Raw genomic sequence first — 19,089 nt, forward strand, 5'->3', positions numbered from 1 at the left:
CCTATCACACAGCCCTGCACCTGGTGACATACCCATCAGACCCCCGGCCCACCGTGACACCCCCACGGTGGGGCAGCACCCCCTGCCCGTCCCCGCGTGCCCAGCCCCAGCACGAGGCGTCAGGCAGGAGGCGGCAGCCCGGGGGGTCGCGCTGCTCCTTTATTGGGGTACAAAACAAAGGCAGCCGGGGCAGCGGGGAGGGGGCAGCGCCCCGGGGCTGGGGGCACAGCGGGGCCTCTTCAGCCAGCAAAGGTGTGTGGGGGCCTGCTCAAGGCGAGGCCGCTGCTGCCTTTTCAAAGAAGAACCTGAGCAACGTGGGCCGTGGCAGCTGGGGCTGGTCAGACCACCACCCCGCCAGCCCCCCCTCGCCGCCCCTGGGACGCCAGGCTCCGGGATGGTCCCAGGGGCTGGGACACCACCGGGAGAACGTTTGAATATCAAACCCTCCCGCCGGCGCGGGGACCGAAGGCAGCCCCTGCCCTCCCGGCGCCACCGGCCAGCCCAGAGCCTGCACGGGGCCGGCCGGGGACAGGGAGGCAATGGAGTGTCAGATCGGTGGGGACAAGGTGGCTCCTTGAGGACATCCCCAATCCCTGATGTTTTTCAAGTAGCTGGCCTGCCCCACAGGAGAGCCAAGGTGGGCAGCTGCTCAAAATAAATACAAATAAATACAGATTCCAGCAAGGGAGCTTGCCCGGCACCCAGCCAGGGCCCGGAGGAAGCCTTAAGGGGACCAGACCCCATCCCCCTCCTCCCCAGGGAAGAGGGTGACCAGCTCATCAGGCACAGGCCGCAGGGAGACCACCTCTCCCTCCCGCAGGCATGGCCAGCCTGGGGTGCAGAGGCAGGTCTCCAGAGGTGAGGAGCAACCCCCCCTCTCCCCACAGGCCAAGGAGGTGCCATCCCTCCCTCCCTTCTCGGAGGGGAGGATCAGGCCCGCAAGGGGCTGCTCCTGCGGGGCGGAGGGAGAGGCTGGCAGCGAGGGGCTCATCCTGCGGGGCAGGAGAGCTGGGGGCTGGCAGCGCCGTGCTGCGGGGAAGTGGGCACAGGCTGGCAGCTCAGAGCCCCTCCTGGGGGCGGGGGGCCGGCCCTGTAGCCAGCCTGGATGGTGGCCTTGTGGCCAGCCAACTCAGCAGTCCATGCCGTCGCTCTCACACCAGGCAGAGGGGCCGTCAGTGCCGAAGTATCTGTCCCCAAAGTTACCTGAAGGATGAGGGGACAGAGTGAGGCGATGGCAGCACCGGCCCCGTCGCAATTCCAACCCCACCCCGGGCTCCTTCAGCATGGCCGCGGGGCACCCCACCAGGCTGCCGGGGCGAGGGGCTGGGGGCCCGGCCCGTGAGGCACAGCACACCCTTGTCTGCCCTCACCGATGCCCGGGATGATGTGGAACTCCTCATTGATCCTCTTGTCCACGGCAGTGGTGATGATGCGGACGCGGGGAAAGGCGTAGGCCACAGAGTGCACCCCCATCTCTGCCATCAGCAGCGAGAGCAGGAAGATCCTGTCCTCCTGCACGTCGTGATCCTGCAGCACGCGGAGCCGTGAGAGCCCGGCTGGCGCCAGGAGGGCCGCACACCCCCACCCCACACCCTGACCCCCCCAGTCCCTCACCAGCAGGACGCGTACTGCCATCATGGCCGCAGCTCCCGTGGACACAGTGCTGTCCATGAGGATGACGTAGTCCTCGCTGATCTCCTTGGGAAGGCGCAGGTAGTGGAGCTGAGGAGGGAAGGAGAGGTGGTCACCCATCCCGCGGTGCCAGCGGGGTCCGCGCTGGGGCAGTGGGTGCCGCTCACCTCGGGCTCCCCCGTGTCGTGGTTGGTCTGGATCAGGATCTTGCCCAGGCGGATGTCCTTGCACACAGCAGTAAGGGCCTGCTCCATGGTCTCCCCTGCTCGCAGGATGGACACGCCTGTGATCTGGGCAAGGGACGAGACCACATTTGCTGCCATTGTACAGGGAAAGCAGCCGCTCCCGTGCGCTCCTGAGGCTCCGGCACTGCGGGAGGGGGGAACAAGCCCTGCCGAGCGGCTCGTCAGCACAGGGACGGACCCCAGGAGCCACCAGGTTTTCCCAGTCCGTGCCGACCCGAGATGGGGCAGCCGCGTGCTTGTGGGGAGAAAGGGGCCAGGACATCTCACCCTCTGCCTGTGGAACCGCTTTCCTTCGTACATTGTCCCCTGGGGAGTCTCCACAGTGACCGACTGCAGAAAGGGGAGGAGAAGGGACTGTGGACGAAGCCGGGTCCCCGCATGGCCTGGGGGCTCAGGAGGGGGAGACGTGGCTGTGGCCGCACCCGAGGAGCGGTTGCTCACCTTCAGTGGCAGGAAGGAGAGAGCATGTTCAATCAACAGCCTCATTAGGCGCTTGGAGTAGAAGATGAATTCGTCCCTGGTCGTGTCCTTGTTCCTGTTAAGGGAGAACACCGGTGTGAGATCAGAGCAGAGTGCCCGCTCCACCCCGCAGATGCAAATGGGGCTCCAGAGGAAGGCTGGCACGAACAGAGAGCAGTCCGTGGGAACCTCGACCCTCTCAGGGAGGAGACACAGTTAGTAATCATTGATGTTTCAGGGCTTGCTGAAGACCTAGGGTGTTGTCTAGAAGGCACCACATGGTCAAGAAACATGTTCAGTTCCCCTGGAAGGGGGACATAAAGCCTGCAGCAGATCATGCAGATCAGATAAAGTGAAAGGATGCCATGCAACGCTGCTCAGTCCTCTTCGGGACACTGGGGACAGTTCAGAGCTGACTCTGCGTGGTGGGCTAGCTAGACTAGCAAAGTGAATAAAGCCAATGGCAAAAAGGAGGGATAAGTGAGCATAACATCAGCAGCCTGGTGTAGATGTACATCCTGACCCTGAATAGAGATGAAGCAGGTGCCTGAGAAGCAAGTGTAGAGGTGCAGCACTACTCGCTCCGAGCATGACCTCTAATTGCTGCTGAATCTCTGCTGGAGGATTTGCAGGGCTGGAGATTTAGGACGTAACTGCTGACTACGTGGAAAGAGCCAGGAGAAAAACAGGGGGTGGGAGCAGCAGAAGTCAGGCAGCACCATTGGTTCTTGGGGCAACAGAAAGTCAGGAGCAAGCGGCAAGTGTTTAGCTTGGGCCCTGTCAGGGGAGCACAAGGTGGAATGTGAGCATGCCCAGGACGGACCACAGCACGGCAGGACAGCCGGCTCCAGGAGCATCTCAACGTGGAAGAGACCAGACCGCACCACAGCCAAAAGCAGCTGGGTTACCTGACACCAGCAATGGGAAAACATCTGACATGTTCTCAACTCCTCTCCATTTATGTACCAAGTTAGAGATAAACTACTGCCGGGAATCAGACAGATTTTGAAATACCTGGCATTATCTCATCACAACACTGAAGTGCTGAGGGCAGTAAGAAATAAAATAAATAAAAACCAGAATAAAACCACCACAATGGGATTGTAATTCACAGGAAACCTCCCCTTTTCCCTCAGGAGGAGTAAAGCCAACTGTACGTGCACACACGCTAATCCCAGTGCCAGGGGTAGAGGGGGAAAGAGGCTGGCTTTTCTTATTGGGAGCGTTTTGACCACCAGCACACATATGTGTTGTAGTCCAACTCATTCATCACACAAAAGAAACGGCTGCACAAAACCTTGTGTTTCCTGCAACACATGGTTCTCAAAGCACAGTAACACGAGCGTGTACAGCACTTCGTTAAAGACAGGCAGGACTGTCTCAGTCCCACATTACTCAGAGAGTATTTTCAGGTGAGCGGAACAGCTCCTTCACCAGCACTGTCGGTGTCAAGTTCCTGAAGGCAAAGTACCTACAGCAAGGGGTCACTCAGCAGGAAAAGGAGGAGAATCTGAGATTTGCTTGTCTTTTAAAACGTGACCATGAAGAATCCACCAATGTCCATCTATACCTCTCACAGTCTGCGGCTGCTTTGGCAAAAGAGTAAGTAGCAGGTTGTAACTTAAGTGCCATTTTACTGGAGAACCGTCAAGAACAAGCTTCTGGCTCCCTGGCTGAACAGTAACCAAGAGGCAGACTGACACCGAAGGACTATGGTTAATAAGACGCAGCTGAAATCATGCCTGAAGCAGTGCAGCCTGCGTATACCCCTAGTATTTTCTGGAGAACGTAAGGAACAAAGGAACCCTACAGACATTTGCCAGTTTCCAGATGGAAGAGGTAGAACTGGCAACAGTCCAGAAGAGGCAGAAGGATACTGAATATTTTTACGCTGTATTTTAAGACATCATCTGCCACTTCTCACATCTCACCACGATGACAGACAGCCCAGCCAACAGTGCTCAGGAGAAGGATAAACAGTCGCTACTATTCTGAGACATTTTTGCAGCCAGACCTGGGTAGCTCGCACCCGAGAGCTCTGCAGTGACCAGAAAACCCGACTAACATGGACATTTCCAACAAGCCTGGGGACAGCAGGGCGCTCCCAGAGAAGTCAGAAAATCAGTTCTGGTCTAGAAGACAACAGGCACCTGCCTACAGCTCTTCAGCGTGGGCTGTCGGCACGCACGCTCCCCCACGGGTGGGCTTCACCCACACGCTCACCCACGGCAGCTTTGGAAGCCCCCAGTACCACCCGAGCTCCAGGCGCACAAGCCCAGCACCAGCCCTGCCTCCACGGGTGGTCTCTCCCAGCCAGCCACCCCTGACAAGCCCCACACTGGCCCTGCCGGCCCCAGACCCGCTCTGCCACAGACAGGGGCAGTCGGCCGCCCCGGCCAGCCCCTGACCTTGGTGGGACAGGTCCATCGGTGCTGCTGCAGAGGCAGGTTCCTGTGCAGCCTCTAAAAGGCGCCCCAGGGACGGAGGAGTATCCTCAGTCCCTGCGCTGTGAAGGCCCCAGCGTGCCTCCCTTTTCATGCAGGGGCAAAGACAACCAAGAAACTTCTCCTTACTCAGGGGACAAGCAACTGCCAATGACACAAGGGGGAAGGGGTGCTGCGAGGGAGGGCAGCCCTGACATCCCCCAGCAGCAGCAGAGGACCCTCCCCGCAGCGATGAGAGAGTGGGATCGCTCCAGCAGTGCCTCCATGCTGAGAGCACTCCCAAAGGGGACACTGCTGTCCGCACACCAGGCCCACTCACCCCACTGCATCACAGCGCGGGGCTCGGACCCTCCTGCCATTGCCCAGGCGAAGCCTGAGAGCATGCACTGCTCCAGGCGCTGCCCACCCCCTCAGCGGAGGGGGGAGCCGAGCCACGGGCAGCATGCACACCCCCGCAAGCCAGGAACCCACAGCTGGGCACAGCAGCACTGCAGCCAGCGGCTCCTGAGGACCTCAATCTTCCCTGGCACTCTCAGCAGGAGACAGCCGGAAGGCACCGGGTGGCCTGACAGGGACCAGCAAGCATCTGGCTGGGAGCCTGAACACAGTGTCGGCTTAGCTCACGAACAGGAGTGTCCAAGGCTGAAAGGCAGCCATCACATTTCAGGCCCCCAGGAAACTTGAGCATGGACAGGTTTCATGTCTGAACCACCCTCTCCGGTGTTGGCAACTTCCCGGCACGCAGGGAGCACCTCGTTCCGCCCCTCACTGAAGCACCAACAGCCACATGCTTCTCAAGGGCAGCTGTACCGCAGGACAATGTGTCCTGCCAGAGTACAAAGTCCAAAGGCTCAGGCCAGAGCAAACTTGCTAAGAGAGGCAGGTGACCCGCGCCACGCACAGGCTGCGCCGCAGGGTATGTCCCAGAGCCTTTCCATGAGTGTGGATGAGCAAAGATGGAAGCGGTGGAAAGGAAATGCTGTTCTCCTGTGGCAGAGAGAGTTCGAGATGCTTCAGGGCTGCTGCCGGGCAGAAAGGACTGTTCAGGTGCTGCAGAGTCCTGACAGGTGGCACCAAACCCTGGCTATCTGGACCTGATACCAAAGTGTCTTCTACATTGGAAGATATGACTCATACCCTTATTACACTGTCCATCCTCAGCCTGATCATGAATAAATTCATTCAGCTATTCTAGTGTAGGATTATTTTTCAGTTTCTGCCTCTCCACAATAACAGAATATCGCTCTGGAAACCACTTCTCCCTGAGATGCCAAGCCTGAATTTGCCATGACTATACTCAGTGAGATGCTCATCTGCTGCCACAACATAATCTTCCAGGAGGGCCCTCATAGACAGAAGGCTGAAGCACAGAAGAGCCTCCAGTGTTGAACAACAAACAGGGAAACGACGTTGGCCGGCAGCAGCCTGGCAAGCTGAGATCAACAGGCTGTCTCCAAGGGAGCTGCACTGGGAAAGGCAGGATGGAAAAAGGGAGGCTGGAGGGAAATCCTGGTTCACAGCTCTCTGGTGCATCCACAGACCCCAGGTTTGGTGTGCCAAGGCACTCTGAAAGGCAGTACTGGTGGGAGCACCAGCACTCCATGAAGGCTGCCACTACGGAAAGGGGCTGATGGCACTGCGGCAGCCAGAATGAAGACGAGAGATCAAATATGCCAAGATACAGTAACTTCACGCATGGAGGCGTGGGAAGCTTGGCAGAAGGCATGCATTCAATCCCCAGCCAGTCTGGACCTCCCCAGGGAGCCCAAGAGAATGTCAGCAAGCAGGGAGAAGTGCCTCTGGAGCAGAGGGAAGCCCAGAGGGTCACGCGTGAGGACGATTAACAGTTCCACACCATGCTGAAGTCACGCAGAAGCAAATGAGCGCTGCCAAGTATCACCTACAAGCACCAGAAATACAAGCTGCCTTGCTGTCACCAAATACGGGAACTTTTTACCAGAAAAGTTCCCCAGCTTAGAGATCTTAGTAACAGCACTGCCTCAGCTTTCCTTGCTTTCTTGGGCTGCAGCAGGATTTGAGGGGGTGGCTGACAGGCCAAGTCAACGCCCCTCATAAATGTGGTATTTTTCATTTACCATCTGGAAGAGGCAAAGTCCGCCTTCCTGCAGCCCTGCCGCTCACACTGGCTGGCTCCAGAAGCACAGCACCACTACAGTAACTCGAGATCAGCAGCACTGCTGGACTCCAACCACAGCCTGCATGGGTTTGATCCCCTCCCTCCCTCAGGCAGCTGAACAAACTCCTAAATCTAAGCAGATTAAGGTTATTAGACGCTTGTGGCATAAAGGCGGAGGCACAACAGGCCGTTCCCAGCAAGGCAAAAGGACGCAGACTTCAAGGAAGAAGACAGGAACAGCAGCTACAGATGAGAGAGGATTCAGTGCCTGCCTGCAGTGCTGTCCCTTCCGGACAAGGGCTGGTCAAACCGGGCCCTTGGCACTGCTAATGGATCGGCCCAGGCTCACGTTCATCTGAGAGCAGCACAGACCAGCGTTATGCTGTTGGCTCTCCCGAGGGAACAGGAGGAGCCATAGGTAAAACGTCCATGCCAGAGCCTGCGAACAGGAAGGCAGGAGACTGGGTGGGCTGCCGCACAAAGGCTTGCATTCTTCTTTCCCTGCATAACCCCGGGATAAGGGAAAACTGCTCCTTTACAAGCAAACAACATTCAGCCTCTGGAGGTGCTGTTCCCCCAGGATCTTGCTTTGACCTTCAACTACCATTGAGCACACAGACGGCGGGTGAGCTAGAGAAATCAGCTCAGGCCATGAAGAAGCCGCTGCCAGAGCACTGGAGCAAGAAGACACTGGAGGGACAAGGCGATACCTGCTCTAAAGTTCCCTTAGCTGGACCTGAACTCAGAACTACTAGAAGTCCACAGCCTAGGGCTGACGTATGTGGGCTTCAGACGCTGGCACAGGACTCTGCCTGGTGCACATGCAGTGCTACACCTGGTAAGGCACATCGCCTGGGTTTTTACTGCTGTGAACTACCTTTGGAGCCTGCGCTTCGACAGAGAGGAGTCACGGGAGGAGCCTGGAGAAGGAACACCTTGCTTCCTACAAGGAGATGCACAGCCTGCATGTGGTCGTGAGGTTACATTCTCCAAACAAACACATGGGTGCTGGTGGCCAGCCAGAGCGTGAGCAGGCGCAGGAGAAGAGCCCTGCTGAGATCAGCATCCCCATCCTCTTTTACAACCCAGCGACAGAAATGCACGCAGAGGCTGCAAGCTCCTGCAACTGCAGTAACAAGGAATGTCTTAGTGGTCCCACAGGATTCGGCTCTTGACCGTACACTAACGCTACAGTCACCTGGAAAAAAGGAGCATCGGTGGGGAATGAAAAGATCAAGTGAGCAGCAAAGTCACGGAAGCAGCAGCCTGGGTGTCTTCTGTAAGCCGGCTCTAAAACCAAGTGCCTCAGGAGAGAGGCAGCAAGGGCACCTACCCCATGCCACCAGCTACTACGCCTGTGCTCCAGCTAGGAAAGAGCTAACCAGTCTCATCTCATCATAAGAAGAGCCTGCCCGTGGCTCGAAAGTCGCCCCAGAGCAGATGTGCCCAAAAAAGCGTCTGTAGGCCAGAGCCAGCTCTGTTCAGCAGTTCTGCTCCAAGAAAACACCTACGTCTGAAGCCCTAAAGACAGAGGAGGGAAAACTCACACCAGGTTTTGTAGTGTGATCCTACAGAACAGCCCTTCTGTGAGAAGGAAATCCCGAAGGAGGCAGGGACCTACCTTATGATGGTGTGCATGCCTCGCACCTGCGGTGTGTTCTCCAGGACGCTCAGCGTCTTCGGCAGGGGTTGCCCTTGGTGGGCAGAGGCCAGAGCTGCCCTGTAACAAGGAAGCAGTGATCAGAGCTGCACAGCACACAGAGCCACCGCGCTGGACCCCCTCAGAGTAGGACATGGCCACCGGCCGAAGGAAGGCTCCTCCCGGAGCACCCGCCACACAGGCTGGACACCAGAAAGTGCTTGGCCTTCCCGTCCTGATCCCCAGGAAAGCCCCACGTCTGGTACCAGGTATGAGATCCCAAAGCAGTTCCACCCTGTAAAACTGGGGCAAACCTCCCCAGACCACAAATCCAGCTGCCAGCAGCCTCCGCACACATGAGCTTCTGCCAGCACTGGGGGAGCAGGAGCAGGAGCATTGCACGGGCAAGACCTTGCTACATACCCTGGGACAGGGCTGCCTGGGTTGCACTGAGGTACAAAGACTGTCCCATTGAGGCTGACGACATGAAGTCTCAGAGAACAGGGACTGTCGAGGACACTTCTCCCATAGAAGGGAGCATCCTGGGGCAATCCCACACTCAGGGCAGGAACCATGCTCCAGAAAAGGACAGGAGCAGCACAGGGAGCCAGTCACACAAGCCAAGCATAGCTGCTGTGGGACAGGTCATACAGGAGCCTGCAGTGAGACAAGCCCCAAGAAGCTGCTTGCAGGACAGCCACCTCAGCAGTTGAGGAAGAGCAGCTACACTCAGGCATCTCAGCAAAGCTTTGGCCAGCAGGGACAGAGAACAGGCAGGACTGGGAGAAGAGTGGGTGCTAGCAGCCCTCACCCCCAGCTCAGGAACCGGCCCCTCTGCGGCTGGCAGGGTCCCCACGTACCTGACAGTGATCTCGCGCTGGGTGGTAGAGCAGAGTCATCCAGCATGGCGAAAGGGAAAAGAAAGGACATCCAGTCACTGCACCGGCCAGCCACAGCCACCCGAGGACAGCTCCGGTCCAGCTCCCACCCCTTCTCCTGGGGCTGAACCAAGAGCAAGAAAAACTCCGCTGGGCACAGCCGGGAGGCAAGGGCAGGCTGCCGGGGCGCAGCCAGGGGCCAGCGAGGTGGGGACAGCCAAGATCACGAAGAGCTGACTGGGACTGAGGGGGACAGCAGGCGATCAAGGCCAGGCCAGACCGTAAATGCCAGGCACCCCTGCCGGGGCAGGCGCTGTGCCCAGCCCACTCTCCATTGCCCCAGCCCCCATGTCGCAGCTCAGTCTGCCCCAAGAGCTACACTAAGACCTTTTGTAAAGAGAGAGGCAACACTGAGAGCCTCTGGGTGCTCCAGGAGCAGAAGGCTGTGAGCAGCCTCAACCTCCTCTCTGCATGCAGAGTGCTCCTTCCTCCTCGCCCGCGCTAGCAGCAATCAATCAGCCCACACCTCACCTTCTCCAGCTGGCTGTGCACATGCTGCACAATGAGGTCCAGGGCCACAAAGTTTTCCCCACCTGACGGGAGAGCAGAGAAGCTGGGTCAGACACATGCTGACCCAAGCCCATCCCAGGACACCCGCTCCCAGTGCTCAGGTTGAATCTGGCAAACACAGCGCAGTCTCACCCCTGGGCACCACGATGTCAGCAACCTGCACGGTGGGCTCAATGTACTGCTCGAAGGCTGGCTTCACAAACTTGTTGTATTGCTTGATGACACCCACGATGTCACGCCCACGTTCCATGATGTCGCGTTGCAGCCGCCGCACCAGCCGGATGTCAGAGTCCGTGTCCACAAACACTTTCATGTCCAGGAGCTGGAAAACTGGGAGGGGTGAGCACCCCCTATGCAGTCCCCTGTCAGTCCTGCCTCGTTCCCCTCGCACACAGCCCAGCCAGCTCTGACCCCCGCAACAATAGCACCCAGCGCTGCCTCCCCTGAAGCCTCCGACACAGAGGTGCTCTGAGAACAAGCGGTGGAGGACCTCTCCCCCTCCGCAGCCCCCAGCCATCACCCGGCCCCAGTGGCACCGAGGGCTGGGCCAGGACAGCACCCATCCCACCCACAGCACACCACCGCACATCTCCCACGCCACGCACCGAGATGGGCCACCAGCCACATCAGGCAGCGATACCTTCAGCAACTCCTTGTTCGCAAAAGCCAGTATCCCTTCAAACACGATGACATTGGCCCCGTACACCGTTTTCTGCGGGCAGATAAGAGCCGTACTCGTCCTGCCCCCCTTGCGCACACTGCAGCAACACCAACACTCGGCACAGACAGCACCTCAACGCCTGACCCATACCGGGCTCTCGCCACCCATGGGCAGGATTCCCATCCTGCATCGCCCAACCTTCAAGGGCCCTTTTTCTCACCCCTGCACTTGATAACCTAGCCCTGCACTGACCCAGAACCCACACCCTTGCTCCAAAACCCCAAACCTCTGCCCAACGCCTTCCCCCCGAGCCCCCATCCCCCCTGCACTCCTCCACGCTCTGCACTGCAGCCTCTCCCTGAACTCTGCGCTGGCCCCTGTTTCCACGTCCACCTCCGTGTCTCCATACTCCCTCCCTGCCTCTACACCCCCAGTCCCCCCAGAATGACCCTCCCGCACCTGATGGCCCCCAGATGCTCCCTCCCTTTGCCTTCCCACAGCCTCCGTGCTCCCTACCCCTGCGCCACAGGTGTCCCCCCCTTCCCGGAGGCTCTCCCCACGGTGCCCGGCCTGCCTCCCCTCCCAGGCCCCAGCCTGGCTTCCCTGCGGCACCCACCCACTCGCGGCGGCGGCTGTGCGTGGTGAAGTCGTAGACTGGCACTTTCACGCTCTTGCCCTTCTTGAGCTTGCGGAGGACGCTGACGAGCAGCTCGAAGTCGAAGGCGTCGGGGTGGTCGAAGTTGTAGTCACTGCGGGCTGCCAGCGCCTGCTGCCCCTCATCCAGCACCTGCGGGCACCATGGTCGCTCAGCGCCGCACCGGCCCCGCGGGCACCGTCACTGCCGCACCGGCCCCGCCGGCCCTCACCTTGTAGAAGGAGTCCATGGAGAGCAGCACAACCCAGGGCACATCCAGCGCCTCTATGATCCGCGTCGCCACCGTCGTCTTGCCCGAGGCGCTGCCGCCGCACAGGCCTGCGGGTGGGGGCACGGCCCCGGCTCCATCATTCCCCGGCCCCGCTTCCAGCCCCGGCCCCGGTCCCATCGCTGCCCCGGCCGCGGCTCAGGGCCCGGCCCCGTCGTTTCCCCGGTCCCAGCTCCAGCCCCAGCCCCGGCCCCGGCTCCATCCCTTCCCCGGCCCCGGCCCCGGCCCGCCGCTCACCGATGACGAAGGCCTCGTCCACGGGCGCGCCGGTCTCGCTGTACCAGGGCGGCCGCCCGGCCGTGTAGATGGTCCGCTTGCTGGTGCGCAGCAGCGGCGGCTCCGGTTTGCACTGGCTGGCGGTCCGTCGCCGCGGGGACGGCGCCAGCGGCAGCCGGCTCAGCAGCGAGCCCAGCGGGCCGGGGCCGGGGCCGGGGCCGGGGCCGGGGCCGCGCTCGGGGCCCGCCGCGCCCCACGCGCCGCGCCGCTCCCCCGCGCCCGCCGCCGCCGCCGCCATCTCCCCGCGCCGCCACGGGCCGGACCGGTCGGGACGGGCCGCGGGGGCTGCCGGGACGGGCCGCGGCCGCACACGGCTCCCGGCGGCCCCCGCGGCCCCGCCCCGCCCCGCCGCCCCACGCCAGCCCCGCCCCGGGCCCGCGCCCCACGCGCGGCGGCCCCTCGGGCGGCGGGGGCGGCTGCTGCGCCGGGCCCCGTGGGCCGCCCGGGAGGCGGGACAGGCGGGCCGCGGCCTCCGCCGAGGTTACCGGGCCCCCTCCCCGGCACCGCCCCTCCCGCGGCCCCGTGCCCGACAGCCACGGACCGGTGGGGGCCGGGCCCCACTGGGGTCCCCCCCGTCCAGCCCCCCGCCCCGGCCGGGCCACCCGGAGCCGCTGCCCAGGACCACGACCAGAGTCTCCAGGGACAGAGACCCCCCGCCCCGCCCCGGGCAGCCTGTGCCAGTGTCACCCTCACGCTGAGGAGTGTGTCCCGGGGGGCCAGAGGGACCCTCCCAGGGTCCGGTTTGTGCCTGTTGCCTCTGGTCATGACACTGGGCACCGCTGGAAGAGCCTGGCTCCGTCCTCTCGGCACCCTCCCTGCAGGTATCTGTAGGCATGGATTCAATCCCCCGGAGCCTGCTCTGCTCCAGGCTGAGCAGTCCCAGTCCCCTCAGCCTTTCCCCATAGCAGAGTTGCTCCAGTCCTTCAGTGTCGTGGTGGCCCCTCGCTGGACCCTCTCCCAGGCTGTCCATGTCCCTCTTGTACTGGGGAGCCCAGCACTGTACCCAGCACTCCTGGGGTGGCCTCACCAGCACTGAACAGAGGGGAAGGATCATCACCTCTCTCAACTGGCAATGCTTTGCTAATGCAGCCCAGGATGCCATTTGCTGCCTTTGCAGCCAGGGCACGTTGCTGGTCCATGGCCAGCTTGGTGCCCACCAGGACCCCTGGAGCCTTTTCTGCTGAGCTGTTTCCAGCCGGGCAGCCCCCAGCATGTACTGGTGCCCTGGGGTTGTTCCTCCCCAGGGGCAGGACTTTGCACTTCCCCTTGCTGAACTTCATGAGGTTCCTGGCAGCCCATTTCTCCAGCCTGTCCAGATCCCTCTGTACTACAGAGCAGCACGACCCGCTGGTGTACAGCTGCTCCTCCCAGCTTGGTGTCATCTACAAACTTGCTGAGGGTACACTCTGCCCCATCCTCCAGATCATTAATGAAGACACTAAATGGGACTGGACCCAGTATTGACCCCTGGGGTACACTGGTCATTAATGGCTTCCAGCTAGACTTTGCGCTGCTGGTCCCCACCCTCTGGGCCTGACAACGCAGCCAGTTTTCAATGCACCTCACTGTCTGCTCATCCAGCCCACACTCCCACAGCTTCTCTAGGAGGATCTATGGGGACACGGAGTCGCAAGCCTTGCTGGAGTCTGGGCGGACAATGTCCACTGCGCTCCCCCCGTCTACCAGGCCTGTCATTTCACCGCAGAAGGTGGTCAGGTTGGTCAGGCACGACCTCCACTTGCTGAAGCCACGCTGACTTCTCCAGATGACTTTCTTGTCCTTCACATGCTTAGAAATGGTTCCCAGGAGTAATTGTCTCATCACCTTCCCAGGGACAGAGATGAGGCCGACCCCCGGTACCCAAACAGCCCCCCCATATGAAAGCAGCCTCCCTTACACGAACAGTTCCCACGCCTCCAAACAGTCCCCCCATACCCGACCAGCCCCCCTGTATGCAAGCAGCTCCCGCATAACCAAGCAGCCCCCTGGACCCAATCGCCCCCCCCCCATCAGCCCCCCCCCCAGGGCTCCCAGCACAGCCCTGGCAACCCCGGCACAGCTGGGTCTGCCACCCAGCGCTTTCCCTGGGCCTCGGGGGGCCCGAGTGGGTCCGGCCCCACGCAGTCTCGGCTGGACCCGCGGGGTCACCCCCCCACTCCCCACCCCCTGCCTTTGGCTGGTGTCTCAGTGGGGCCTCCCCGGCCGCCCCCCGCCCCCGCCGGTGCCCAGGACGGCGGCACCGCCGGGCGGGAGCTCTCAGCCCCGGGGAAGGGCCGCGCTGCCGGCGCTCCTCCGGGGCAGAGCCGGGGACCCCGGGGGGTGCCGGCACCTCCCGACCCCCCCGGGCCGGCCCCGCTCTCGCGCGCGTGGCCTGGGAGAGGGGCGGGGCCAGGCGGCGGGGGCGGAGCCCGAGCCCCCGCTCCGCTCTCCCTCCGGCCTATGGGTCTGTGTGGGCGGGGCCGCCGCGGGCGGGGGGGGCGGGGCCGCGGTAGGGGGCGGGGCCGCGGCGGTCCCGGCGGCGGGTGCCCGCGGTGCTGCTCGCCCCCGGCATGGAGCCCCCGACCGGCACCGAGAGCGCCCGCCTGGTCAGCCCGCGGGGCGGCCGCGCCGACGGCAGCCTGCGCCTCAAGAGGTACCGCCGGCACCGGCACCCCATCGCCCCGGCACCCCATCGCCCCGGCATCTCCATCACCGGCATCCCCATGGCCCCGGCACCCCCATCACCCTTGGCACCCCCGGCACCGCCACCCCCGGCACCCCATCGCTCCCTGCTAGCACCATCCCCCCAGTGCCCCCGCCGACCCCTGGCACCGCCACCTCCATCATCCCCTGCATCTGCAGCCCCCGATCCCCCCCGCACCCGCACTGCCGGCTCTGGCTCCCCCATCACCCCCGGCATCTCCATCACCCCCCACCGCCCCCGGCTCCCCCGGCCTGCCCGGTACCCGCACCCCCCGGCACTGGCGCCCCCGGCACACCCCGGCAGCGCCAGCTCCCACCCCCCGGACCCGCAAGCCCCCGCACGTCCAGCACTGCCCAGCTCCCACGCGTCCCACTCCCCCGACACCGGCACCCCCCCCCGGCACGTCCATAACCACCCCCAGCCCCCGCGCCTTCACCCATCTGTCACGGACATCAGCACCTCCGCAGACCCCGAGCCAGCCCCGACCGGCCGTGCACGGGCACCCTCGCCCCCTGACACCGGCACCCGTCCCCTCCCTGGTACCGGCACCTCCGTTCAAGCGGAACCAGCACCCCCACCCGTGCACCAGCCCCGCTCCCCCCGTCCGACTGGTACCGGCGCCCAAACGTCACCCACCCGCACCGGCACCGTCCATCCATCACCTCCCCGCACCGGTACCGTCCATCCGTCACCTCCCCGCACCGGTACCGTCCGTCCATCACCTCCCCGCACTGGTACCGTCCATCCGTCATCTCCCCGCACCGGTACCGTCCATCCCCTCTCCCGCACTGGTGCCCCATGCATCAGCGCCCTGCGCCCCGGCACCGGCCCCCGCCTGCCCCCCGCCTCCGCCGCCCCGCTTCCCACGCCTCACGTCCCCGGACCGGCGCCCGGTCCGGCAGCCCGGCCCCAGACGCGACACCTCGGTCCCACCGGCACCTCCGCCGCAGGCACCGGCTCCCGCACCGCCACCGGCCCCGGCCCCGCCACCCCCCGCCCCCGTCTGGGCTCCCCTCCGTCCCGCCGCGCAGCCGGGGGGAGGCGGCCGGGGCCGGGTCGCCCCCCGAGCATCCCCCCGACCCCACCGGGAGCTCCGCGCCGCCTCCCGCAGCCGCCGCCGGCCCCGTGGCTGCCCGTCCCGACGGGGGCGCTCGGTCGCCGCGGGCCCGGCTCCCCCGTACCCTGCCCGTGCCCCGCCGGCGGCCCGGCCGCGGACCCCGGTGCGGCAGCGGGACCTGCCAGCGGGCCGGGGCCGGGGCACAGCCCGCGGGGACCGCAGCCACCGGCTTTGTTACCGGCAGTGGCGGGGACGGGGGCGGCAGGGCTCGGCCGGGCACACAGCACGGCCACCCGGGACTGAGCTGGGGAACCCCACTGGTGTCGCACGGGATGGGGACGGGGACGGGAGGGGTGATGCCGTGTGCCCAGTGCTCTCCAGTGGCCCGGCCAGCAGGAGCCCCGGGCAGCTGGGCCAGACTGTGGCTACCAGGATCCCCGGGCATGCCGGGCAGGAGCACTGGGAGCCGGTGTGGCTGGCAGTGACCCCCGCCCCCAGTCTGTTTGCAGGCTCCCAGGACCCCCTGGCACCGCCGATGCCCCCGGCTCTGGCTCCACACTGCCGCTGCAGCCCCCCCGTCCCCAGCCCTGGCCGGGGCAGGCTCCAGGCCCGCCGGCAGCTGAGCGTCGCCTGCACCGTCTGCTGCGTCTTCATGGTCGGGGAGGTGATAGGTAACGGCAGGATGGGGATGGGGATGGGGACAGGGGGCTGCCAGGGCAGGGGGTGCCAGCTGCTCTGCAACTGCAGGCGGGTACCTGGCGCACAGCCTGGCCATCATGACAGATGCAGCCCACCTGCTGACAGACGTGGGCAGCATGTCCGTCAGCCTCTTCTCCCTCTGGGTCTCCACCCGCCCACCCACCAAGACCATGAGCTATGGCTGGCACCGCTCAGGTGAGCTTGGGGTGGGGCACGGCTCCACGGGAGCCCCCCAGCCAGGGTGGGCACTGACGGCTGCTGTCTCACAGAGACGCTGGGTGCGCTGGCCTCTGTCCTCTCCATCTGGGTTGTGACCGGGGCCCTTGTCTACCTGGCGGCCGCCCGCATTGTCAGCAACGACTACGAGATTGAGGCGCGAGCCATGCTGGCTACATCCGCCAGCGCCGTTGGCGTCAACCTGGTGTATGTCCCACAGAGGGCTGTGCACACCCGCGTCCCCCTGCACACCCCCAGCCTGAGCCCTGGCCTCCTCTCCCACACCCCTGCCCCACATGTGCCCCTGGTACCCCAAGACCCCCAGTCCTGGCCCCAGGTCACCTGTCCCTATGCACCAGCCTCATGTCCTCAAGCACTTCCCCCCCCCCCCCCATTCCCTGTCCCCCATACGCTCCCAGCTTCCAGCCCGTGTACGTACATCCTCTGGGGCCACATCCCCTGGCCCCCCCAAGCAGCACCCCCTCAGCCCTGTCCCCATGCCCAGCCTGAGCCCTGGCACTTGCCTCAGGCCTGAATCCCTGCCCTGGCCCCATGTGCCTCCCTGCAGTGCTATGGCTGCCCTGTCCCTGCTCTGCTTCCAGCGCTGCCCCATGGTGGGATTCTGCCCTACACCTCTCTACCCTTCTGGGGCCTGGGTGTGCCTGCCTGTGCCCCCTTTGCCTGCACTGCCCGGCACCGCTGCCAGCGTGCAGTTCCAGGCAGGGCCAGCGAGACCCCTGCACCCTGCCCGGCACAGCGCTGAGCCAGCCCTGCTCTCCCCAGCATGGCCTACATCCTGCACCAGTCCCCCGCCGGCCACGGCCACGGCCACAGCCACGGCACAGGGGGCTACGAGCAGCTGGAGAGCACTGGGGGCTGCCCACCCGGCCGTGCCGCCCTGCCTGGCAGCACCAGCGTCCGCGCGGCCTTCGTCCACGTGGTGGGTGACCTGCTGCAGAGCGTTGGTGTCCTCGTGGCTGCCACCATCATCTACTTCAAGGTGCCTGGGCTGGACTCCCCTCTGCTGCCCATGGGAACAACTCCCTCAGCCCTGTGCAGGGTGCCGTGGGGCAATGGGGCCCTGGCATCCCCACACCCGGGTGCCCAGCTTGGCTCTGCCCCCCCCAGCCTCACACAGATCCTGCTCTCTGCAGCCCCAGTGCAAGATCGCAGACCCCATCAGCACCCTCTTCTTCTCGGTCTTCGTCCTCGGCTCCACCTTCACCATCCTCAGGGATGTCTTCAGAGTCCTCATGGAAGGTGAGTGATGGGTGAGGAAGGCGCAGGACCACGGGCGCGGGGGGCTGGCGGGGCAGCACAGGAGCTCCTTGGGGCTGCGGCTGCCACAGCCCCTTCCCCACGTGGCAGCTCACCCCCTCGCAACCCCTGCTCCCCACCCAGGCACAACCCAGCCCACCCCTATGTCCTTCCCTTGCCCCCCAGCCCATCCTCTCTGCCCCAGGCAAACAGCCCCGTGGTGAGAGGCTGCCTCACCCTGGAGCCCCCATCCCCAGCCTGGGGAAGCCCCCACACCTGGCTGCTCCCACCACAAGCCCTGACCCTGACGGGAGCCAGGGCTGGGGTTGGCCCCTCCGTGACCAGGCATTGCTGGCAGGGACGCCGCGGGGCCTCGAGTTCGACGCGGTGAAGGAGGTGCTGCTGGGGGTGAGCGGGGTGAAGGGCGCCCATGACCTGCACCTCTGGGCCCTGACGCTGAGCCACCACGCCATGTCGGTGCACGTGGCTGTCGGTAAGTGTTCCCACACACAGCCCGGCCAGCTCACGCAGCCCCCAGGGCACGGCCAGGGGGCCCGCCAGCTGCCCGTACACCAGGGCTGAGCCACGCTGCCCTGCCATCCCCAGAGGCCAGCACCGACCCCGAGACGGTGCTGCGGGAAGCCAGCACCCAGCTGCAGAGCAAGTTCGGCTTTGCCTCGTGCACGGTGCAGGTGGAGCGGTACCAGGAGGAGATGGCAGCCTGCCAGCACTGCCAGGACCCCCGTGCCTGAGACCCTCGTCCGCTGTGGAGCTGGGTCAGGCCTGGCCCTGACCCCCCCACCCCGCAGGCGAGCGGGAGCTGCCCCTGGAGCAGGGGGTGCAGTGCAGGAGCAGGGGCAGGGGCAGGGGCAGTCCTTGGGCTCCTGTGCCTGTGCTGCACCCACCCCGCTGCTGCAGAGCCCTAGGGTGGGACAGTGCCCCTGAGCATGCAGGGTCCCGGGTGGGGGGGGGGACACACAGACACACACACAGCCTGGCCCCTGCAGCACAGGGACTCCCCCGTGAGCCTCCACCCCCAGGTGACCGGGTCTGCCACAGCCCCAGGCCTGCTGGGACCAGCCCCAAAGGAGGAGGGGGGATCCTGCCCCACACATGTCCCCCCACGGAGCCCTGTTGTCCCCTGCAGGAGAGGGGACAGGAGGGAGCCACTGCAGCTGCTCAAGGGCCCAGGGAAGGGAGGGGACAGCCCCGGGGGGTGTTGGAGCCCCGACCCAGCCTTGGCCCCAGACGCTCCCGTTCCCCCATGGCCATGGGGGCTGCCCCACAGCCCCCGCGGCCATGGGCTTGCTGCT

At 64.2% G+C, this 19,089-nt stretch overlaps 2 protein-coding genes across 2 annotated transcripts; one reads left to right on the forward strand and one right to left on the reverse strand.

Moving 5' to 3' along the window:
* Positions 1-269: 269 nt before the first annotated feature.
* On the reverse strand, positions 270-12,102 carry LOC128152216 (uridine-cytidine kinase-like 1). Its single transcript, XM_052810319.1, has 14 exons — positions 11,826-12,102; positions 11,532-11,638; positions 11,282-11,452; positions 10,645-10,716; positions 10,137-10,326; positions 9,966-10,027; positions 9,417-9,433; positions 8,539-8,637; positions 2,319-2,412; positions 2,145-2,207; positions 1,800-1,922; positions 1,615-1,722; positions 1,371-1,527; positions 270-1,203 (listed from the first exon to the last, which is right to left on the reverse strand). Exons 1-14 carry the CDS (start codon positions 12,100-12,102, stop codon positions 1,130-1,132), a joined length of 1,614 nt encoding a protein of 537 aa, XP_052666279.1. The 3' UTR covers positions 270-1,129.
* A 2,265-nt stretch (positions 12,103-14,367) lies between these two features.
* SLC30A3 (solute carrier family 30 member 3) lies at positions 14,368-18,635 on the forward strand. The gene is made up of 8 exons (XM_052809749.1): positions 14,368-14,496; positions 16,103-16,275; positions 16,352-16,498; positions 16,573-16,726; positions 17,303-17,519; positions 17,674-17,779; positions 18,135-18,269; positions 18,383-18,635. Exons 1-8 carry the CDS (start codon positions 14,414-14,416, stop codon positions 18,526-18,528), a joined length of 1,161 nt encoding a protein of 386 aa, XP_052665709.1. The 5' UTR covers positions 14,368-14,413; the 3' UTR covers positions 18,529-18,635.
* The last annotated feature ends 454 nt before the right edge of the window (positions 18,636-19,089 follow it).

The sequence above is a fragment of the Harpia harpyja genome, chromosome 15 (genome assembly GCF_026419915.1).
Source record: "Harpia harpyja isolate bHarHar1 chromosome 15, bHarHar1 primary haplotype, whole genome shotgun sequence".
Classification (NCBI taxonomy): domain Eukaryota; kingdom Metazoa; phylum Chordata; class Aves; order Accipitriformes; family Accipitridae; genus Harpia; species Harpia harpyja.

Bases quoted from the DNA above. Each gene is read 5' to 3' on its own strand.
- LOC128152216 (XM_052810319.1), bottom strand. From the start codon at position 12,102: ATGGCGGCGGCGGCGGCGGGCGCGGGGGAGCGGCGCGGCGCGTGGGGC. The intron at 11,453-11,531 runs GTGAGGGCCGGC...TGGTGCCCGCAG, and splicing joins CCATGGACTCCTTCTACAAG to GTGCTGGATGAGGGGCAGCA. The intron at 1,923-2,144 runs GTGAGATGTCCT...TCCCTTGCCCAG, and splicing joins AGCGGTTCCACAGGCAGAGG to ATCACAGGCGTGTCCATCCT.
- SLC30A3 (XM_052809749.1), top strand. From the start codon at position 14,414: ATGGAGCCCCCGACCGGCACCGAGAGCGCCCGCCTGGTCAGCCCGCGG. The intron at 16,499-16,572 runs GTGAGCTTGGGG...GCTGTCTCACAG, and splicing joins CTATGGCTGGCACCGCTCAG to AGACGCTGGGTGCGCTGGCC. The intron at 17,520-17,673 runs GTGCCTGGGCTG...TGCTCTCTGCAG, and splicing joins CCACCATCATCTACTTCAAG to CCCCAGTGCAAGATCGCAGA.